This window comes from Coenobita brevimanus, chromosome 33 (genome assembly GCF_032717465.1).
Source record: "Coenobita brevimanus isolate Jiangsu-jjx chromosome 33, ASM3271746v2, whole genome shotgun sequence".
Classification (NCBI taxonomy): Eukaryota; Metazoa; Arthropoda; class Malacostraca; order Decapoda; family Coenobitidae; genus Coenobita; species Coenobita brevimanus.
The window spans coordinates 39,680,841-39,704,280 of NC_136986.1; the positions used below are offsets into that span (position 1 = coordinate 39,680,841).

At 41.6% G+C, this 23,440-nt stretch overlaps 1 protein-coding gene across 1 annotated transcript in view; it reads left to right on the plus strand.

Annotated features, from left to right (window-relative positions):
- The window catches only part of LOC145395907 (rho family-interacting cell polarization regulator 2-like), a 63,454-nt gene that overhangs the window by 20,990 nt on the left and 19,024 nt on the right, over positions 1 to 23,440 (plus strand). The window contains exons 2-13 of the mRNA XM_080269431.1: positions 3,254 to 3,677; positions 4,444 to 4,709; positions 7,110 to 7,139; positions 8,668 to 8,772; positions 9,018 to 9,177; positions 11,349 to 11,506; positions 15,723 to 15,883; positions 18,522 to 18,654; positions 19,165 to 19,377; positions 19,900 to 20,016; positions 22,030 to 22,212; positions 23,003 to 23,104. Coding sequence (XP_080125557.1) covers positions 3,254 to 3,677; positions 4,444 to 4,709; positions 7,110 to 7,139; positions 8,668 to 8,772; positions 9,018 to 9,177; positions 11,349 to 11,506; positions 15,723 to 15,883; positions 18,522 to 18,654; positions 19,165 to 19,377; positions 19,900 to 20,016; positions 22,030 to 22,212; positions 23,003 to 23,104 — 2,052 coding nt within the window. The remainder of the gene's footprint in view (positions 1 to 3,253; positions 3,678 to 4,443; positions 4,710 to 7,109; positions 7,140 to 8,667; positions 8,773 to 9,017; positions 9,178 to 11,348; positions 11,507 to 15,722; positions 15,884 to 18,521; positions 18,655 to 19,164; positions 19,378 to 19,899; positions 20,017 to 22,029; positions 22,213 to 23,002; positions 23,105 to 23,440) is intronic.

Genomic DNA, 23,440 nt, shown 5'->3' on the forward strand with positions numbered 1-23,440 from the left:
ATTGGATGCAAGAGTTTATAGAGGTTGGGGGAGTGGCCTTTCTGACCACTACTTGGTGGTGGCCAGAATTAGGATGCAAGTAAGATGGAGGAATAGAAGAAGGGAAAGACGAGAGGAAGGAGTAGTTGCAAGGAGAGTGGAAAGGTTACAAGAGGATGAGAAAAAGGCAGAGTATAAGAGAGAAGTGGAGGAACGATTGGGCAAATATGAATTGGAGCAGATGGGAGACGTGGAAGGTGTGTGTAAGATATTTACAGAAGAAATATGTGCAGCATGTGATGTGGTGTGTGGAAGGAAGAGAAGACGGAGGGGGGTGCAAGGAACAGCGTGGTGGACTGAAGAGGTGAAACAGGCTGTGGCACAAAAGAAGAAAGCATACAATGAATGGATGAGAAATAGGGACGTGGAAGAAGTTGAGAGGCAGAAGAGAGAGTTATATGTGGAAAGGAAGAGAGAGGTGAAGAGATTAGTAAGAGAGAGTAAGAAGAGAGTGGATGAGGAATTTGGAAGGAATTTGAGTGTAAAGTGGAGGGACTGTAAGAAAATGTTCTGGAGAGAAGTGAAAAGAGTAAGACAGGGTGGAAGTGAAGTTAGCAGGGGAGTGAAAGATAAACATGGTAGATTACTAGTGGAGAAGGGAGAAAAAGTGAGCAGATGGAGAGAACACTTTAAGGAATTGTTGAACGTAGAGGATGGAAGTAATGCGAGTATAAGTGGCTGGGGAATGGCTGGGAGAAGGAGGGAGGTGAGAAGACAGGTAGAAATCAGTAGGATAGAGGTTGTGGAAGCAATGAAGAAAGTTAAATCGGGGAAAGCCCCAGGAATTGATGGAGTGTGTGGTGAGATGCTGAAGCATGGGGGAGAGATAGTAGTAGAATGGATGTGGAAGATGTGCAGATTGGCCTGGGAGGAAGGTAGAGTCCCGGAGGATTGGAAGTCAGGTATAATTATTCCCTTGTACAAAGGAAAAGGGGAAAAGAAGTGTGTGGTAATCATAGGGGCATTTGTCTTCTTAGTATAATAGGAAAAGTGTATGGTAGGATACTTATAGACAGAGTTAGAGAAAGAACAGAGAAATTAGTTGGAGAAGAACAGGGAGGCTTTAGGAAGGGAAGAGGTTGTGTAGATCAGATATTCATTCTTAGATCTTTAGTGGAAAAGTTTCTAGAGAAGGGAAAGAAGTTGTATGCGGCTTTCATGGATTTGGAGAAAGCATATGACAGGGTGGATAGACAAGGATTGTGGAAAGTGTTAAGAATATATGGAGTAGATGGGAAGTTGTTGAATGCTGTGAAGAGTATGTATGATGGTGCTAAGGCTGCAGTGCGTGTGGATGGTGAACTAAGTGAATTTTTCTCTTTGAAAGTTGGTTTGAAACAGGGATGTGTCATGTCTCCATGGTTGTTCAATCTGTACATGGATGGGGTAATAAAAGAGGTACAAGGTAGGGTAGTGGTTGTTGGAGTGGCCCTGGTGAGAGAGGATAGTGTTTGGAAACTCCCTGTACTGTTGTTTGCAGATGATACTGTGTTGTTGAGTGAAGATGAAGGGGAGCTGCAAGGCTTGGTGGATGAGTTTGAGAGAGTGTGTAAGAAACGGAACCTAAAGGTGAATGTAGGGAAGAGTAAAGTGATGGTCTTTGAGAGAGGTGAAGTCAGTGAATGTATAGCGAGGTTGGATGGTGAGGAATTGGAAAATGTGAGTACGTTTAAGTATTTGGGTAGTGTGATGAGTAAGGATGGAGGTTTGGAGGGTGAAGTGCTTGAAAGGGTACAGCAGGGGAAGAAAGGTTGCTGGTTCCTTGAAAGCAGTGATAAGAAACAGGAAGTGAGCATGGAAGTAAAAAAGTTACTACATGACAGTATTGTGATACCAACTCTAACGTACGGAAGTGAAGCTTGGACGTTGTTGGAAGGACACAAGTCAAGAGTGAGAGCAGTGGAAATGAGTTATTTAAGAGGAGCTTGTGGAGTCACGTGGAGAGACAGGCTGACGAATGAGGATATAAAGGAGCGTTGTGGTGTTGATGTGGATGTGATAGGAAGCGTTGTGAGGAACACACTGAGGTGGTTTGGCCATGTGGAGAGGATGGAGGGTGAAAGACTGACGAAGAGAGTGTATGTGAGTGAGGTGGAGGGTGGAAGAGGGAGGGGGAGACCGAGGATGAGATGGAGGGATGGGGTGGAGAGGTATATGAGAGAGGGGGGTGTGAGTTGGGAGCAGGGCAGTGAAATGGCGGGGGACAGGGCGACTTGGAGGCGGTTTGTTTGTGGCCACCCCAAACGGGATTGAGGCGTCTGGCAATAGATAGATAGAGATAGATCTTGGTTATCGCCGTGTGTGTGTGTGTGTGTGTGTGTGTGTGTGTGTGTGTGAGAGAGAGAGAGAGAGAGAGAGAGAATTATATGATACAGGGAACTATTTCCGGAACATTGTTGACATCAAAGACTAAACGCACCTTTTTCACTCCGATTACCCCTCATTTTTTATATTAATTTCGAGTGATTTAACCTATTGAATTCAGTGATGTATTTTCGTATATTCCTGTTACTTGAAGAAAAAAATTAGAAAGGATATTCATTTTTTAATGGATTTTTGAAAGCTACCGATATTTCTCACTCCTCCAGTTTGAAAAGTCTCTCGTAATATAAATAAAAACAGCAGGAAGTAAGCAAAATAAAAATGATATCGACATACTGAAAACATTAAATTGCTTCTAATGTTTGTTTGTGGTGGTATTTAAAATGAAAGTCAGTTACACATCAAGTTTTTTCCTTTACACCAAATAACGGTTAATTATGGTGTTTCAAAATAATGTACCTTATTTCAGATTGGTTCATACATATCACGACAATATACGGTAGTGTTATAGGCAGTACTGTTATAGCCACTGGTTGAATTATACAAGGTTTATTACAGATGTGTTGTAGGTTTGGGATGGTGATGATGATGGTAATGATGGATGATGATGATGATGATGATGATGATAATGGTGGATGATGATGATGATGATAATGGTGGATGATGATGATGATGATGATAATAATAATGATGGATGATGGTGTTGATAATGATGATGATAATAATGATGGATGATGATGATGATGGATGGATGATGGTGATGACAGATGAATATTTAAGTCTTGTGTATGGTATTGTACTAAGTGATGAAGATGGTGGTTGTGATGATGATGGTGTACCAGAGCTGAATTTTAAAGTGTGTATTACTGAGTCCGTTGTTGTTGTGTTGCAGGTGCGGCTGGGTGTGGAGCTCTGGGAGGTGGGTGAGCCCCTTGCTGGTGCCGAAGCAGATGGTGGTACTGGAGAGGGTGTGGGGGGCAGCTTAAGCCCCCCAGAATTACCCCCCCAGGGAGGTGAGGGCACACCTGGAGACTCAAGCAGCAGTGACACATCTTCCTCGGGCACATCGTCGTCGTGTTGTTCGTCGTCTGGAGTGCGTCGACGGGGCTGCCTCCACACGGCACTCTCTGATCCTGGTTACGAGTCTGCTCACCTGCCGGACGACGACTTAGACCACCAGCAGGAGCGTTGCCACAGCCACGGCGGGGGTGTCATGTCATTGCGGGAGCGCTGTGAGCCCCGTGAAGGGTCCCCACTACACCAGGGTCTCACACGCTCTCGCTCCTTTGGTGGCCTACTTACACACAGACGCACAGGTAATACCATAGTTAAGTAAGGGTAGGGTTTGTGAAGATTTTACTTGGCATGGAAAAGAGATTTTTTATAAAGTGAATCTGTAAAAAAAATAAGGGATGATATTCATACACCTAAAAGTGTTTAAACATATCCCACTCCCTTGTTTTAAAAAAAAAAAAACACACACACACACACACACACACACACACACACACACACACACACACACACACACACACACACACACACACACACACACACACACACACACACACACACACACACACACACACACACACACACACACACACACACACACACACACACACACACACACACACACACACACACACACACACACACACACACACACACACACACACACACACACACACACACACACACACACACACACACACACACACACACACACACACACACACACACACACACACACACACACACACACACACACACACACACACACACACACACACACACACACACACACACACACACACACACACACACACACACACACACACACACACACACACACACACACACACACACACACACACACACACACACACACACACACACACACACACACACACACACACACACACACACACACACACACACACACGTCCTGAGTTCAAGCAGGTCTGGAAAAACACAAGAAAGCATTTTTAAACAGTATGCAATGTACAGTTCTCTATAGAGATTATGTTGAGCTTTCTGTAAATGAAAGTCTTAAAAAAGAATACTGTACTGTCTGTTCAGGATCTGGTGCCGGGTCTCCACAACAAGCCAGTGCCAGGGCAGGGTGGGCAGTACAGGGTGTGTTGGGTCAGGCAGCAGCGTCGCCCAGGGATGTGCGTCGCGTCCTGGCACTCCCGCCACATGTCAAGGTACCCAAGTCCCCACGGCCAGAGAGAGCGTGTCAGATCAGCAGCAGTGTGGCGCATGGGCTGAGGGAGTGCGTGGCCGTCACCAGACAGGACCTGGACACACTACACCAAGCACACCAGGACTCTCACCTACACCAGGTTAGTACCACACTTACCTACCATACTTGTCTGAAAATACCAGTTACCGTTTTAGAATATGGTGCATTAGCCTGCATCTTAATATCAGTCTCATGCAGTACACACAAAGATATTGTACCAATTATTGCACTAGGATATAATGAATTAGTCACATTATAATAGTTTTTGACTGTAACTTGTGTAAGTGTATTGTAATAATCAGTAAGTTTGAGTACTATATTCTTGGTTTTCATATATAAAGAGCTACTAATAGGTAATATGCATTCCAAACAGGGTAGTGAAACAGTGTTGAAGGTTCTTGAGCAAACTGAGTCACATACTTGTTCCTCTTGACTGTCTTTATAAACACTGTGATCAGTTCGTCTCACTTGTAATGTTGCACTATAGAACACACAAACTTCCAAGCAAATCTGTTCCCTCATTTCTGGCACTCACAGCACTTCTTCCCCAGTTGCGTGTTGACATGTAGCAGTTTCCTTGTTATTAAAAGTACATCGTATTTAGACGAGGTAGTCATATAATGTAGGCTATTATGTACTAGTAGTGAAGCCCCATACTGTGCAGTCATGAAGCTTTAAAGTCTTAGTACTGTATTTCTTTATAGCGTACCGTAGAGAGACTAACATGGAGAGTATATGTGAGTGAGGTGGAAGGAGTGAGAGGTGGACCAAGGATGAGATGCAGGGATGGCGTGGAGAGGTACATGAGAAAGGAGGGTGTAAGTTGTGGGGAAGGGCAGGGAAATGGTGGGGGGCAGGGCAACATGGAGGCAGTTTGTCTGTGGCCACCCTGGATTAAGGCATTTGGCGATAGAGACATAGATAGGTAGATGACTGTACTGTTGTAGATTGTTGTGGTCAGTAATCTTTTGTACATGTTTGGGTCCCTGAATTATGAGGCAAGATTACAGTCACTTTCAGTCCACATACATACTGTGCAAGATATTTAACAGATTTGAGGCGGTAAAAGATATGGATGGCACCTTGACACATAGATCATTAGCCCTTCGTGTATTTACTGTACCTGATATTACAGTTACTCCTTGTTAACCTATTCTTTTTTATTTATTTATTTTTTTTTTTCTGCCATAAGACATTTTTATTCATTTTAGAAGAGACAAAGAATTGGGTTGGTTTTGAGCAGAAGGGTTTATATATAGCTTTCATTAACTCCCTCGCTACAAGATGCCATTCCTACGCTGAATATGATCATTTGGTGTTGGATGGGGAGAGAGAGAGGGGGAGGCTGAGGATGAGATGGAGGATTGGAGTGGAGAGGAATATGAGAGAGGGTGAGGGTGAGGATGAGATGGAGGGTTGGAGTGGAGAGGAATATGAGAGAGGGGAATGTTAGTTGGGGAGAGGGCAGTGAAATGGCTGGGGACAGGATGACATGGAGGAGATTTGTTTGTGGTCACCCCTTACAGAATTGAGGTGTCTGGCAGTAATAAGTTACCAGTAAATATCTTTGTACTGATGGGATTAACCCTCAAAGACCGTTTGGTTTCTCAATGGCGAGTAAAAGTGTTAGCAGTATTCAGAGTAAATCAGGTAAGTTGTCCCTTGAGGCTTGACCCATTTAGTTATCCATATCTGAATCCTATAAGTTGAAAAGTGTTGGTTTATTCATACTACATACAGACGGTTTTATTTATTTTGAGGGGACTGTAAAATCCTCATCCAAATCCTGTAAGTTGAAAAGTCTCTGCAGATTTGAATAAAAGTACTTGGTAGTGGCAAGAGTAAATGAAAAATACAGTACATGTTTGGGTTGAAGGAATTATGGGTTAATTAGAACAGACATTACACCAACAACACATAGACTTGGACTGTTCTGTTTCATTTTGCCTTGTGATTGTTTCTTATTCATTCACACTTTACACACTGGGGTGGTTTTGAGGTGGACCAAATGTGCACTAGCTGTTGTCTGAAGTCAGTGACCAGTAATGTTATAATTTTTCTCTCTCGTCAGTCAGTTAAATGCTGCTGTAATTTTTGGTTACAGCAGACTGTGAGTGCAGGAATACACTGTTTTATATGTTAGTGTGTATTGTACCTTAGCTCATAATAGCAAAGTTTTAATAGCAAAGTTTCTTCATAATATATTAGCAGGCATCAGTGTCATAGACTTATAACGGGAAATAAAATATGTTCATTGAGGAACGTTACTGGTCCAAGACTGAAGAAGAGAATCACTATGAAGTTTTGACCACATTTGCAATACAAGGCATGATACTTCTCCTGTGTTAGTTTATGAAATAGCCAGTCTTCTTTGTACCTGAAGGAATTTATGAGAATGTAGTACTGTAATCGATCTGTAGGTACTGTACTATACTATACTTGTTTAGCCTGTCTTTACCTGCTGTAGGCTAATGTTGACCCCTGTTTTTCTCATTGGCAGTCACAGGGTCGGTTGTATGAGGTGGAGAAGGTAAGACTCAGTTGACTGCATGACGGACTCACAGAATGTTCCATGCCTGCCTCTCACTTTCTGGGAAATTTAGCCACCAGTATTGTTCATTCACATCTGAGAGAGCATACTTAAAATTTGACAAAGAGCTGTAATTTCAAAATTGCACTGAATTGTTCTGTTTCATGTCTATTATTGGATGTTCACATTGTATTTGACAGCTTTGTGACAGGAATGACAATGCACATATTGTATGCATAGTAAAAATGATTTTTTGCGGACAGTTAAGCACTTCAATGTGCAATGAGAATAATTTTTTCCCTGTAAGGAAATGTGAATAATAATAAATGAATACCAGGACAGTATTAAGCAGTATAGTTTATCATTGTTAATAGTTACAGAATACCTAAGCTGCTTTCTCAGAATCAGTGTAGAACTACTGTTTGTGTTCTTTTGATTTACAATATGAACAACACTAACACTTCTTCACATTGTTAAAGTTTCTGGATGTATTACATACTGTAGTATCATTATTTCTGCTAATGTTCTGTGTTGTGCTTTTACTGAAAAATTAATTAGGTGATCTGACACTTTATTCTGATGTCTAGTTACTAGTTACCTAATATGGGACACTGACCTGCCTTGTCTCTGACCCAGACTAGCAAAACATGTTGGCATGTGACTGATGTCAAATTCACTTTAGTCATTGCAGCATGTTTTTTTTATTAGGGTCTGTGGCATGATGAGTTTACCTATGATGAAATGTATGGTAAAGAAGTGCATGACAGAGGCCAGATAGCATTTGTTGTACTACTGTGTATGACAGCCTTGACTTGATCCTTTATCTTGGACTTGAAGGCATGTACACAGTATATGTAAGCAGTTTTATTCAGATGATTTATGACTGTTTATAAAACATATCAGATATTTTGATGACAGGAGTTGGTGTTGCTATGATATTTACCAAGGATCCAAGAATGGTAATGTTAGTGTTCATGGAGATGGAGACTTGCTTAATAATGCAATGCTGTACAACATTATTAGTCCAGCAATAATGCAATGCTGTACAACATTATTAGTCCAGCAAGCTTGCAATAAAGCACTTACTAGAGCTGTGCATTGTGCAGATACTTAGAACACTTAGCAGTACAACATAGTGAAACTTATCGAAGCATGTTACTTGTTCATTAACTGGTTTCATGTATATTCTTTCTATATTACTTAATTTTGTTAATGCATTGCATTACTGTTATTCACAGAGCAATGACTATAATTACTATATTCATACATTATTTGTAAAGTTGCATGATTGTGTAAAAGCCCTTTACTTACCAGCACATCCTGTACTGTAATATATAGTATGTGTTCAGATGAACATCGATTTATCTGTGAAGACAACGTTTTAAATCTATATTGGAGTATATTGTAATTGTAGAGAGGGTATTGAAATGGCCAGTGATGTTACAGTGACAGTTTGCACGTATAATGTGTAACATATAATTTAACAAATGCGTAAGAGAACTGATTTACTGTTTTATTCATTTCACAGCAAATCAAGGCAGCCGAGCGTTACCTGAAGAGGATAGAGTATCATCTGAGCAAGCTAGAGGACCTTCAGGACCAATATACCCTACACCAGAACCTCAGAGATGGGGTGAGTAGAGAGGAATGGAGGGATCGACTGGTTGATTGCCTTTCATCTGCAGTCCACCTTCTCTCTTTCAGGGGGATAGGGAGGGGGATGAGGGACGTTTGTATAAATGGGAAGTGAAAATGCCAAGTTATATTAGTGCCGTCACATAAGGCATCCCTCTTCAGCACCTAATAGCAAGATGAAATGTAAGTTTATGTATGAGAACCAGAGTTTAAGTTGTTAAAACTCTGATTCTGTAATTTCAGGTACGCTCAATGGCATATGCTTATGCCTTGTCTCCGGGTAAGGAGAAGGCCTCGGCTCTTAGCAACGTTAGGTCGGGCTACAGAGAGTGTACAGAGACTCTCTGCGCCCTTGAGGTCCAGATTGAACAGCTCATCGGCACACTCACACTGGAGATGAAAGGTATGGCCGAGGAGCGAATGTTGATGTTGAAGGTATGGGACTGGCAATAATAGGAGATGGGTTTAATGGGTTTGTTTGAGTTATGAATTCCCATGAGCCACCTGTGGAGGTTTTCAGTGTAATGCCATCAGGGGTATAGACCCGAGCCTGATGTGTTGTGGACTTCAGTATTCTGGCCTTGCACTTGTGCATGTGTCAGAGGATTTTATATTCTCAGTCAGTTTTCTTCAGTGTTAGGGAGACTTCCTTTTGTCAAGATGTTGGAAACAATGACTATTAACCCCATCACACCGAGGAGACACTCCTCAAAAATAGCTTTGATATCTGACATTTGCCAGAATCAAATGCAAATTTTAATACAATACACTGATGGTCTGAAGGTGTTATACCCTTTAGTATTACAGTACTCTCTTCTGATGCTGCACAGTTTCTTTTGGCATAGAAGATGCCTTTTGTAATGAAGGGGGTTACAAATATATACATTAACCCCTACAGCCTTGGAATATCTTTCTAAAACTGAATAAAGTAAAAAGAACATAACAGGGCTGGTGGATTTAACCCATTCAGTACAGTAATACATTCTTTTTCTAATTTTTTTTTTGTTACCACCAGGTGATTGTATTCATCATAGGAGGGATCTCGTCATGAAGTGATGGGACTAGCAGTATTAGAAGGACTTGGTGTGTTTGATGTATCAAAACACACAGTGGATGATGGCCTTTGCCTTGTGTGATGGCTAAAGATCAGGAACTTGCTGTGACCTTCTTATACTGCCTTATATCTATTATTTATTAAATAATTTTTAGCTGTGTATTGAGATTTTGGCTTTCACGTTTATGCAGTGTGTTTGAATGATGTATCAAAACATTCAGCAGATGATGATGTTTTCCTTGTGTGCTGACAAAAGATTAAGTTATCATGGCATTCCTGTGCCAGTGTGTTTGTTTTATTTATCAGATAATGTTATTGTTTTGTTTAAGAGTTTTGTTTTTAAGCATAACTATTGACAGCCAAGCAAAATAGAGGCATTGAGATTCAGGTATGGAATAGTATTTGATTTTTTTTCCCATTCTTATAGGTTATTTTTTTCTAACATGCCTTTTACCCATTTTTATTAATTTCTTTCCTGTAGGTAACTTCTTCCACTGTATAATATTTTTAGCTGTTGAAATACTGCATTGAATATTGTTACTCAGTTATTATTATTATTATTATTGTTATTGCCAGTGTTGGTAATGTTACTGTATTATTTATTACTACAGTATTATTATCATCCATCCATCCATCATTCAATCCTATGTTGTCCCATGAAGAACATAGGAGCCCGGGGCTAGGCAATTTGGTCCTGACATATACGATGAGAGTGACCAGCCTCACTCAGCCCTGAGTGGCATTATGTGAGCAATAAACCCCAACCACCCCTTGGTTATAATTATTTTTTATTACAGGGTATTATTATTATAGCCATCCATCCATCATCCAATCCTACGTTGCCCCATGAGGAGCTTGGGAGCCTGGGGCTGGGCAAGTTGGCCCTGACATTTAAGATGAGAGTGACCAGCCTCATTCATCCCTGAGTGTCATTACATGAGCAATAAGCCCCAACCACCCCTTGGATATAAACCTTCACCAGCTCCATCCAATTGGAGCGCCATAATTACTCACTAAACCACCAGGAGCCAAAATTTGGCTATATGGTTATCACCCTGCGTAGTAAATGGTTTCCTGGTATACAGGAAACCATTTGGCTTGCCACTCAGTGTCAAGTCACCCACAGGCAGAAGGAAGAGGAAAGAATGAAGGAAAGAAAGACAGAAGAGGGAGTGTAAAGTCACCTGTAGGCAGAAGGACGAGGAAAGAATGAAGGAAAGAAAGACAAGAGGATGGAAGGAAAGAAGGATGAAGGAGAGGAAAGGGCAGACACCCAAGAGCAGCACTACATCGAGTGAGTGGATGGCGAGCGCCCCCACCTACCACTAATTATTATTATTATTATTATTATATTTGTTATTATTATTACTAAGTTCTTCCTTGTGTACTTTGACTATTTGACATGTATTAAGATGTGTTTATGCCTTTTAGTTCAGTGAAGAACCTCTTGTAGTGGTGAGGTTAATGATGAAACAACACTACATGAGAACCACCAGCACTAATACACCCTGAACCTCCAGGTATCCAAGGGTTCGCAAGATTGTGTCCTGGTGATGTGTTTGAGGTGACGCTGAAGCACGGCACACAGAAGTGGAAGTCCCGAGGCCGTGTGTGCAAGGACAACACTCAGACCTGGGACAATCAGAGGACCGTCATCAAGGGTCTTATCGGGGAAATGGTAGGGATTGTTTATAAATTCTCACCTGTTTACTCAAGTAGTCTAATAGTTGAGTAGTAGTTGTTGTGCCCCTGGTTCATCTGAAACGTTGACCGGGTGGACCGGAGGCTGAAATTACCTCTCTGGCAATCCACAGTCCTCCTTTTGGGGGATAGGGATGAAGATGAGGGATATTTGTATAACTGGGCAGTGGGTCCATGTGGCCATACTAGTGCCACCACATGCAGGAGTCCCTGTCATCAGCAGAGTGGTAGAGCATTAATTGTAACTATTGCTCAGCCTTACACACACTCTCTCAAAGGTTGTGAGTTTTTTTGTCACATAGAATGATAACTACAGTAAGTGATAAGCCATTATGGCATTGATTGGTAAAATCATAGCTAACAAAATGGGTGCCTGTTGATTTAGTGGGTTAAGGCACTCCACTGAATGTGCCTGATATTAAACAATTACTTTCTGGGTACTGTAGCGTGAACATTATTTTTTTGTGGGGTACTTTAGTTAATGTAGTTTGTAAATCATTATCACTTTTGATATACAGTGCAGTTCATGCTATGCTCTACTGTAATGCATTGATTCATCATCATTAATATCCCACATCTTATTAAGACTTAAAGATGGAATGAGTTATATGAGCTTTCACAGTTAGGAAAGACAGCACTATGTAGTCTATCCATCACGAACATTGCACGGAAGCCACCCATCAGGGGTGAACAGGATACCCATAAGTTTTCCTTCCTTATTATACGTTCGTGATTGGTGGTGTCCTGATGGTGCCGTGCTGAATTCCTGCATCACCCTCCACCCTCACCTGCAGTGTTGGGTGGGATGTGGTGGAATAAGATCCTGTAAACTGTAGCACTAGGATTTCTTGTACTTCCTGTGGTGCACAAAAAACATCCGTTCTCTAGGATCATCAAAAACCAGTACTGTATTATGGCACTCCTGTGATATGAAGGAAACATTGTGAAGTGTGTGCATGGCTAATCATAATGCAGTTATATTCTTGGGTTTATGTCCATTGACAAAATACATAAATATAAATAATAATATACTGTAGATGTATATATCTATATCTATATATATATCTGTATATCTGGACAAATGTGGAAGTGTGTATGGAAAAGTTTGGAAGGAATGAGAGAGTGTTTTTGATCGGTGATATGAATGGTAAAGTTGGTAATGTGAAGGTGGATGGAATAGTTGGTGAGTGGGGTGTGCCTGCTGAGATAGATGAGAATGGGAGTGCGTTAGTGGACATCTGTGCTGGGAGGGGGTTGGTAATAGCCAATACCCTCTTCAGGCATAAAATGATCCACAGGTATACATGGCGAGTGATGAGAAGGGTGGGTGGTGAACTGAATGAAAGGAAGGCAATGATTGATTATGTGTGTGGATGATAGGATGCGAAGATGTATATTGGATGACAGAGTTTATAGAGGTTGGGGGAGTGGCCTTTCTGACCACTACTTGGTGGTGGCCAGAATTAGGATGCAAGTAAGATGGAGGAATAGAAGAAGGGAAAGACGAGAGGAAGGAGTAGTTGCAAGGAGAGTGGAAAGGTTACAAGAGGATGAGAAAAAGACAGAGTATAAGAGAGAAGTGGAGGAACGATTGGGCAAATATGAATTGGAGCAGATGGGAGACGTGGAAGGTGTGTGTAAGATATTTACAGAAGAAATATGTGCAGCATGTGATGTGGTGTGTGGAAGGAAGAGAAGACGGAGGGGGGTGCAAGGAACAGCGTGGTGGACTGAAGAGGTGAAACAGGCTGTGGCACAAAAGAAGAAAGCATACAATGAATGGATGAGAAATAGGGGCGTGGAAGAAGTTGAGAGGCAGAAGAGAGAGTTATATGTGGAAAGGAAGAGAGAGGTGAAAAGATTAGTAAGAGAGAGTAAGAAGAGAGTGGATGAGGAATTTGGAAGGAATTTGAGTGTAAAGTGGAGGGACTGTAAGAAAATGTTCTGGAAAGAAGTGAAAAGAGTAAGACAGGGTGGAAGTGAAGTTAGCAGGGGAGTGAAAGATAAACATGGTAGATTACTAGTGGAGAAGGGAAAAAAGTGAGCAGATGGAGAGAACACTTTAAGGAATTGTTGAACGTAGAGGATGGAAGTAATGCGAGTATAAGTGGCTGGGGAATGGCTGGGAGAAGGAGGGAGGTGAGAAGACAGGTAGAAATCAGTAGGATAGAGGTTGTGGAAGCAATGAAGAGAAAGTTAAATCGGGGAAAGCCCCAGGAATTGATGGAGTGTGTGGTGAGATGCTGAAGCATGGGGGAGAGATAGTAGTAGAATGGATGTGGAAGATGTGCAGATTGGCCTGGGAGGAAGGTAGAGTCCCGGAGGATTGGAAGTCAGGTATAATTATTCCCTTGTACAAAGGAAAAGGGGAAAAAGAAGTGTGTGGTAATCATAGGGGCATTTGTCTTCTTAGTATAATAGGAAAAGTGTATGGTAGGATACTTATAGACAGAGTTAGAGAAAGAACAGAGAAATTAGTTGGAGAAGAACAGGAGGCTTTAGGAAGGGAAGAGGTTGTGTAGATCAGATATTCATTCTTAGATCTTTAGTGGAAAAGTTTCTAGAGAAGGGAAAAGAAGTTGTATGCGGCTTTCATGGATTTGGAGAAAGCATATGACAGGGTGGATAGACAAGGATTGTGGAAAGTGTTAAGAATATATGGAGTAGATGGGAAGTTGTTGAATGCTGTGAAGAGTATGTATGATGGTGCTAAGGCTGCAGTGCGTGTGGATGGTGAACTAAGTGAATTTTTCTCTTTGAAAGTTGGTTTGAAACAGGGATGTGTCATGTCTCCATGGTTGTTCAATCTGTACATGGATAGGGTAATAAAAGAGGTACAAGGTAGGGGTAGTGGATGTTGGAGTGGCCCTGGTGAGAGAGGATAGTGTTTGGAAACTCCCTGTACTGTTGTTTGCAGATGATACTGTGTTGTTGAGTGAAGATGAAGGGGAGCTGCAAGGCTTGGTGGATGAGTTTGAGAGAGTGTGTAAGAAGCGGAACCTAAAGGTGAATGTAGGGAAGAGTAAAGTGATGGTCTTTGAGAGAGGTGAAGTCAGTGAATGTATAGCGAGGTTGGATGGTGAGGAATTGGAAAATGTGAGTACGTTTAAGTATTTGGGTAGTGTGATGAGTAAGGATGGAGGTTTGGAGGGTGAAGTGCTTGAAAGGGTACAGCAGGGAAGAAAGGTTGCTGGTTCCTTGAAAGCAGTGATAAGAAACAGGAAGTGAGCATGGAAGTAAAAGTTACTACATGACAGTATTGTGATACCAACTCTAACGTACGGAAGTGAAGCTTGGACGTTGTTGGAAGGACACAAGTCAAGAGTGAGAGCAGTGGAAATGAGTTATTTAAGAGGAGCTTGTGGAGTCACGTGGAGAGACAGGCTGACGAATGAGGATATAAAGGAGCGTTGTGGTGTTGATGTGGATGTGATAGGAAGCGTTGTGAGGAACACACTGAGGTGGTTTGGCCATGTGGAGAGGATGGAGGGTGAAAGACTGACGAAGAGAGTGTATGTGAGTGAGGTGGAGGGTGGAAGAGGGAGGGGGAGACCGAGGATGAGATGGAGGGATGGGGTGGAGAGGTATATGAGAGAGGGGGGTGTGAGTTGGGAGCAGGGTAGTGAAATGGCGGGGGACAGGGCGACTTGGAGGCGATTTGTTTGTGGCCACCCCAAACGGGATTGAGGCGTCTGGCAATAGATAGATAGATAGATAGATAGATATATCTATCTATCTATCTGTCTATCTATATACATATGTGTATTATATATATATTTTCCTTCACACAGCTTTTAGCATGTTACTATGAAAGCATTTTTTAATTTATATATGCCAGTTTTATGCCCAATATCTACATTATTATAGTCAGCATGAGTGTTTTAAGATATGAATTTCCAGGATGGTTGTTAAAAAATGAAACAAAAGCAAAGGGAGAAAGATGAGGAAGGGGAATGGCAAAAGCAAAGCTCCAGGTAGTCTCCTATTCACACAAAATGTACCATTGGAAATTAATTTTATTTTTGCCTGAGTCAAGTGATGTACATTGCAGTCCTTAACATAATTGTCATCATTATTATTATTATATCATGCCATCCCTAATTCCTTCCTGAGAAATTGGTTTATTTAGGCAGAATTTAGAAACAGGGAGAAAGAGAAAGCGCACTTATTTGTAATTTCTTATCACCCCACAGCTACTGATCAAGGCGGTGGAAGTACGCGTGTTGGGTAAAACAGTGATCATTGGTAACAAGGTGTGTGAGACCAAGGACCTCTTCTCTCCTCACCCACAGCTCATGACTGTCAACCTCAATCCGTCAGGCTCACTCAAGCTCAACATTGTCATCACGTGGAAGTAAGTCTCCCTCAGTTGGTATTTCCTGCTGCCTATGATGTCCACTCTTTCAGATGCAGTGTGTCCAGGCATCTTGAAATGAACAGACCTTGAATTTGGCTCTCTGTTATCTTCTATCTATCTGTCTATTGCAAGACACCTTAATCCTGTTAGGCAGTGGTTTCCAAGCTTTGGGGCGCGCCCCCCTAGTGGGGCACGGAGGGCTGCCTAGGAGGGCGCGAAGGCTTGATAAAGGGGGTAGTTATATTTGAAAACTATGAATTATAATGGAATTCAGTCATTTCTAAATATGGAGAAAATATTTCAGATATGAATAAAAAATCTAGTTATCTGAATATATAAACAATTTCAAAGATTAAGAATCGATGATATTGACATGTGCCAACTGTGCCAGTAAAATACAGTATTTGAGGAAGAGGGGTGCAGGGAACGTGTCATTCAGTGAGGGGGTGGAGGGATGAGAATTAGAAAAGGTTGGAAACCACTGCTGTGAGGGGTGGCCACAAACAAACCGCCTCCATCAACACTGCCTTGCTTCCAGCTCACACACCCCTCTCTTATATATCTCTCCACTCCATCCCTCCATCTCATCCTTGGCTGTTATCTTGTTTTTGTTTTTTCATAGAGGGAACAATTTTACGAGCTCCTGGCCTTTTGTTCCTTCTTTCTTGCTCAATTATAAAAGGTATATGTCTTTATTGAACAACCGTGTTCCTCTAGAACACGGGGATGTCTTTTTTAATATATTCCTGCCCTCTCCTGACAGTTTTATTCAGCTTATGATGAGCAGGTATTGTGGTGTTGATGTGGATATGACCAAAGTGTTAAGAGAAATACTTTGGTGTGGTTTGGCCATGTGGAGAGGATGGAGAATGAGAGACATGTTAGGAGAGTGTATGAGAGTGGAGTGGAGGGGGAGAGGGGGGATGGGGAAACAAAGGATGAGATGGAGGGATGCAATGGTGAGATATATGAGAGAGGTGTGTGAGTTTGAGGGAGGGCAGTCAAATGGCAGAGGACAGGGTAACATGGAGGTGATTTGTTTGTGGCTACCCCTTGCAGGACTAAGATGTCTAACTGCAGATAGACAGATAGATTTACTGTATATTGCAGGGGTGATACATAGTCTTAACATACCCCATACATCACATGGAAGTAAGTCAGGGAATTTCTTAGTTGTACACATTTGGCAGTAATGACCATTGCTGTGATGCAGTCAGGTCTGTTTCTCTCCAGTAATATAGAATATAAAGTGGTTACCCCATAGCAAGGCAGGGAAAATGGTGAGGATATAAGGACCTATGTTCTTGTGACAGGTTAATTTCTTTCTTATAATTTTAGAATATTAATTGATAATTTCATGCTCAAGGGGAGAAGAAGGTCAGGATGATGATGATGAATGTTATAATCATCATTATCTAACCCAGTGTAGCCTCGTGAGGAGTGTAAGAGCCCATGGCTAGGCAAGTTTGTCCTGACATTTAAGATGAGAGTGACCAGTCTCACTCATCCCTGAGTGGCATTACATGAGCAAAATCTCAACCACCCCTTGGTTACATACCTGCACCGGCTCAGTCTGGCTGGAGTGCCTTGAAACCATCAGGCACTATAATTTGGTTATATGGTTACCACCCAGCATAGTAAATGTTTCTTGGTGTACAGGAAACCATTTGGCTTGTCACTCAGGTGATGCATGTAATATGCAATAAAGGATCAGGGTTAAAACAACTCACAGCATTATTTATTACAGTGAATCATATCTTATATCTTCAACTCTGGGTCCTTACACTTCTGATGGACAACAAGGATTGGATGATTGAGATAGAGAGTAGTGTGTGATTTGTGGGGGAGGGCAGCCAAATGGTAGAGGACAAGGCAACATGAAGGCAGTTTGTTTGTGGCCACCCCTTACAGAATCAAGGCATCAGGCTGTAGGTATATACAGTAGATGATTAATGGATAGATTAATCTTTAAATTGCTGATGGACTTAAGATTCAGTATATGCATTTAGAGAGACAGCTGATAACAACAGATGTATTTTGGTATTTATTTGCAGCCTTGAATGTGATTTTTCAATAATAGAGAGGATAATCATTCTTGCTGGAACATGCTCGAAATTGTACCATCTCTATAAGGAATTTTCACCTAATGCAGTAGTTTACAGAAATATTTATAATGGTCAAACAGTACATTATTTCAATTCAGGTAAAAGGTAATACAGTAGGAGCGTCTTCTGTAATATGTAAGTGACGTTAAATCTATTGGGAAGAAATGCAGTTAATTGCAGTAATAATAATCAAAGTAAATTTTAACCCTTTTTATTCCGGTGATATATTTTTTGTTTATTCTTCCTACCACCAGATGATTTTATCCAGCTTCAGAAAGGCCTCTTTCAGTGTGAGAGTTAGTGAAGACCATATCTAACCCATCCAGTTGAGAAAGTCTGTAAGCTGAGCAAAGCCATCAGGAGGTTGTAAGAATATAGAGTACTGAAGAAAGGTGTTACTGTAGTGAAGGGGTTCAAGACGAAGTTTGGGGCTGAAAGGGGTCATGAAGGACTAGCGTGTTGTCTTATTATTAACTGATTTACTGTATACTTTATTTATTTGTGGTATTTATTTATTTTATTTGTTGCAGCCCATTGGATGGTGTTGTGGAGGAGAGTCTGTTGCGAACTCACAGCATGTCCGCCACCTCTCCCGGCAACAAGCGGAGAACACTGCCCGTCCTCCACACACTCAGCTCATCACCACCACACACTGTACCTTGTGTATGTGTTCCCAGGCATTAATCTTTCTGTCTCTTTTGCTTGATTTGCTTCTTGATTATACTCTATTTCAGGACACAAGACTCACCAATCTGTTTAACTGTTTTTGTTCGCTGCTTTGATTGTTTCCAAGCATAGAGCAGTGCTTATTACCTGTATCGCTGTATGCAGAAGTACAAACACAGACTTCAAAACACAGCAGATAGCACATGTATTTTATTGTAAAGCAGATAGAGGTAGATGGATATTTGAAATGGAGGAGTACTTGAAATATGATGGCTTGGAGTAGTAATGAGTTATGAAGAGAGGCAGTAAGGTGCTTGTGGCAGCCACCCAGGATGAAATTATCTGTCTGTGAACCTGATGGATTGCAGGATGAAGCTGCCCTTTTGCATGGATAGGGAGGACATTGTGGGATATTAAGGCATTTGATAATACATAAATACATAGATGAATGTCTGTTAGTATCATCCTTGTATTAATGATGTGGTATGGTATTGTTTGTGTTTGCAGGTTCCCTCTGGCAAGGACAGCAGTCTGTCCCCAGAGTGTGATCACGACAGCAGTTTTGGCAGCATGTCGGCGCGGAGCTCTACAGCAGACAGTGCCAGTCCCCTGTCAGAGTACCGTGGCCTATTGTCATCACAGGCAGCTCTCTCCACCAGGACTGACAGCAATAGTCCTGTGTCAGACTACCAGGGACTGTCTAGGAGAACTGATAGTCAGGTCTGCACTTTTACTTTTGTGAATGATGTGATATAGATATTATGTATAGTAACTAATGTAATGTAACTTATTGTAACATGTTATGTATTACTCTGAAAATTTACACTGTGGATTTGTCCCATGTCAGTATAGCCAAACTTTATGAAATAAGTCAGACCTCAGAAACTTTGAAGTGCATTAGTATATTTGTGGAATTAGGTTCATAGTATGGTAATGGGAAATACAGTAATGTTGAGACAGGTGACAAGTTACATTTTTCAGTGAGAAATTGTTACCCATTTATCAGTGAGTCCTGCAGAGTATAATATATATATCAGGATTGCTTATGAAATCTTATATCTTAAGGGAGATAGAAGAAAGGAATTGCTCACATACTCCCCTAAATTTTTCACACTTTCAAGATGCAAAAAACCTTCCTTCTTTTTATCACAGCATTAGGAAATTTCATTCTTGCACAATAAATCTAAGATGACAGAGAGTGTGTGGTAGCTCATAGTGATTGTTCTGTTTGTGTTGCATCAGGACTCTATATTATTTGATGGTCGTGACTCAGCCAGCCCTCAGTGTGACACCACAGGGAACTTCACTCTAGTGCGCAAGAAGGAAAGCCGTGTGGAGCAGTGGGCTCGGTATTCTCAGGTTAGTGTGGCTGAATTTGTCCATATTGTTTTACTATACTCTTTTTCCTCTGGCTTGGCATAAAATTGATGGCTGTCCATCATGAATACTCAGCTGCATTGTTGGATGAATCTAAAAACAGTGCTAGTCACAAAGAAGTGCTGTTGAAAGGGTGAAGAGGTGTAGCATCATCTATTTCTGTCACTGTAAAAGGACAAGACTGTAGGCCAGATTAAGGTGAAAGAATTATCCCAAATTTATTATCACGTATATCAAATTTATGTGTTAATGTTCCTTGACTGTCAGTTGCTGTAATGTTTTATTGAAAGGGCATCATTTACTCTCCTGTCCATAGAAACTAGTGTGTAATGGAAAAGGTAATTTTATTCCAGTCATTTATCTCTTTGTACAATATATGGGTTATCTGAACTGAGTTAATGTTTGAAAAGGAGAATAATATTTGATTGGTAAGATGGTGGCTGACATTACACACATTCTGTGTAAGTATTGTCATTTAATTTTGTTTAACCCTTTCAGCATAGTGATGTCTTTAATGATTGACTGGATTTATTGTACTGTTATAGTCAAGTGAGGAGAGACTTTTCAAATTAGAGGAATTAGATATAGTCCCCCCCCCCTTTTTATTTTTATTTATTTTTTTTTTATTTTTATTTTTTTAAAGGCTCCAACATGCTTGCATGCGTTGGCCTTGGTCACCTAATGGTGGCTTTCCACGCTGCATGATGCATCACAGACTCCCTGTTCAGTCCCTTAACCCTGAGGTCATACTTAATGACCTTGTCCCATGTCTTTCTCGGTTTACCCCTCATAACCCCACCCCCAATATTAACACTTCTCACCTTCCTCACCCAGTTATTATCCCCCATCCTCTCCACATGTCCAAACCATCTCAATCTACCTCTCCTCATCACAACACCAATACACTCCAGTCCCATCCTACCTCTCAACTCTTCCATCATGAACCCAGCCCCCCCTGACCTTGCACACAGGGTCGCACTACACATCCACCTAATCATTGTCATTTCTGTACATCTGAGCTGGCGAATATCCTCCTCCTTTACTGCCCAGGTCTCACTACCATACAGCATTACACTCCTAACACATGCTGCATACAAAGACCCCTTAGCACATAGGGAGAGCCCTCTCAGTGTCAGAAGAGGCAACAGCTCCCTGAACTTCATCCAACCACTTCTCACCCTAGCCACAGAGCCAGCCCCACCTCCAGCACACAACATGTCTCCCAAATAACAAAACTCTTCCACACACTCAAGAGATTCACCAGCAAGTTCAATCCTTTCACGCCTGACAATCTCCAACTGCTCTCCCCGACATGCCGTACACATAAAATTAGCATTATCTCGCAGTCTGCCTCTGATACCACTACATCTCTTGTGCACCCATCTATCACAAACACCGCACAAGATAGAATTACTTCCCACACCCTTGTGGCAAACTGCACATGGCCACTCTCCCTCGTCTTTGACAGTACCGCCACCAACCCTAGATATCATCACTTTAGTTTTATCTGCATTTACCCCTAAGCCCTTGTGCCCCATACCATCTCTCCACTTCCTTACTCTTTCCTCTGCCTACCTTTTGTTTCTTCAGTCAACACCAAATCATCAGCATACAACATCTCCCACAGAAGTCCGTTTCTAAAGTCACGTGAGAGGGCTTCAGGTACCATGATAAACAACATGGGACTCAAAACTGACCCCTGATGCACACCAGCATTCACGGAAAACTCATCACTCAAATCTCCATTCACTCTTACCTGGGTGCGAGCACCCACATAGCCATAACCACCCTAACCAGCCACTCCTCCAAGCCAAGCTTTCTCATTGCCCACTTCACCACCTCTCTAGGGACTAGCCTTCCTTAACCCTTTCAGTGCCAGAGGTCTGTGCTGAGTTGAGTGAAATCTTTTGGTGGTTGCAAGGAAAAAAAGAAAAAAAATCACCAGGTTGAAGAGATAAAGAGGGCTGATTGACACCTGCTGTTTATGCCCCACAGTTCAGCATCTCACAGGGGTCCAACCTGGAGGTGATGTCGCACTCATTCTCTCAGCTGTCATCGTGTTCCCCGGGCCTGTCGCCAACCCTCTCCCAGTCACTGTCACACCAGCTGGACCTCCTTGCAGCGGAACCAGAGTCGTTCAAGTGGCTCCACTCCGCACCTCCCACCACTCTTAAAAAGGTCAGGATATTAAAGGGCATGGTAAGTGGTTGGAATTCAAAGGCTTATGGTGTAGATTTTTAAAGCTTAATGTAGAATGCTTGAATGAAGTGGATGTTGGAGGCACGAATGATGTGTATTTTGAAGGCATGCATGAAGGTGCGAATAATGTGGATAAAGGCTTGAATTTAATGTGGTTGTTAAAGATGAATGATGTGGATTTTGAAGGCATGAATGACGTGGATTTTGGAGGCTTGAATGGTGTGAATTTCTAAAGTGTGAATGATGTGGATAAAGGCATGAATTAATGTGGTTGTTGAAGGTGGATGATGTGGATTCTGAAGGCTTGAATGATTTGGATTTTGAAGATTTTGGTTTAGGGAAAGGTGAAGTTTGCTTTGTTTTTAGCCTCTACGGATGACCTGTACTGATATGATGTTAGCACTGAAGATGTGTTACCGTATTTATAGAAACAATACATAAAGTTATACCATAAAGTGTTATATGAAATTTGTACAAGACCTCTGTGGATTTAGTTTTGTTTGGATTTGCTGTACAGATAAATATAAGTTGCTGATTTCACAGAGGACTTTATTTATAGCTGTTATTTTATTGTTAGCCCTTCCTTACTTGTCTGATTGATCCATCCCATTGTTGTACTGAAATCAGGTTATAATTGGGATGGTAATGAAAGTGTACGTATATCAAGACTCCTACATTATCTGATTACTGTAGCTTAGTCTCAGGTCTCCCACACAATCTTTTACTGGGATTATCTTTCCGTTTAACGAGCAAGAATCACTATCCTCAGGTGGTAAGTCAACTGCGAACCTGCCTGGAGGACATCCAAGGTCAGTTTCCACAGCTACACACACTGGAGGAGGCTGTGCTGGACCTAGACGACATGTGCAGGGTCAGTGTTCTCTCGTATTGCATCCCTAGTGTGTTGTGCAGTGTTTTGTTGTGGAGTGTTTATGATGTGTTGTGACCCCAGTCAATATTGCTTTTGTTATTTTGTAGTATTGTGTTATAGGTGCTTCTCACTTATTGTCTCGGGTTTGTGGATACTTCGTTGGTAGTGGGAACAACATTTAAAAGATGTCGGTGTTTAAAATGAGTAAATATTGACTACTGCCTAACACTTCACTGTGAGAGATCCGTAAGCTGAATATAGTTGTTGGTTCCGTAACAAGAGTGAAATATTAAGATCATCATTTAGAAGAGAATAATGGAGACTACTTCTAATTGT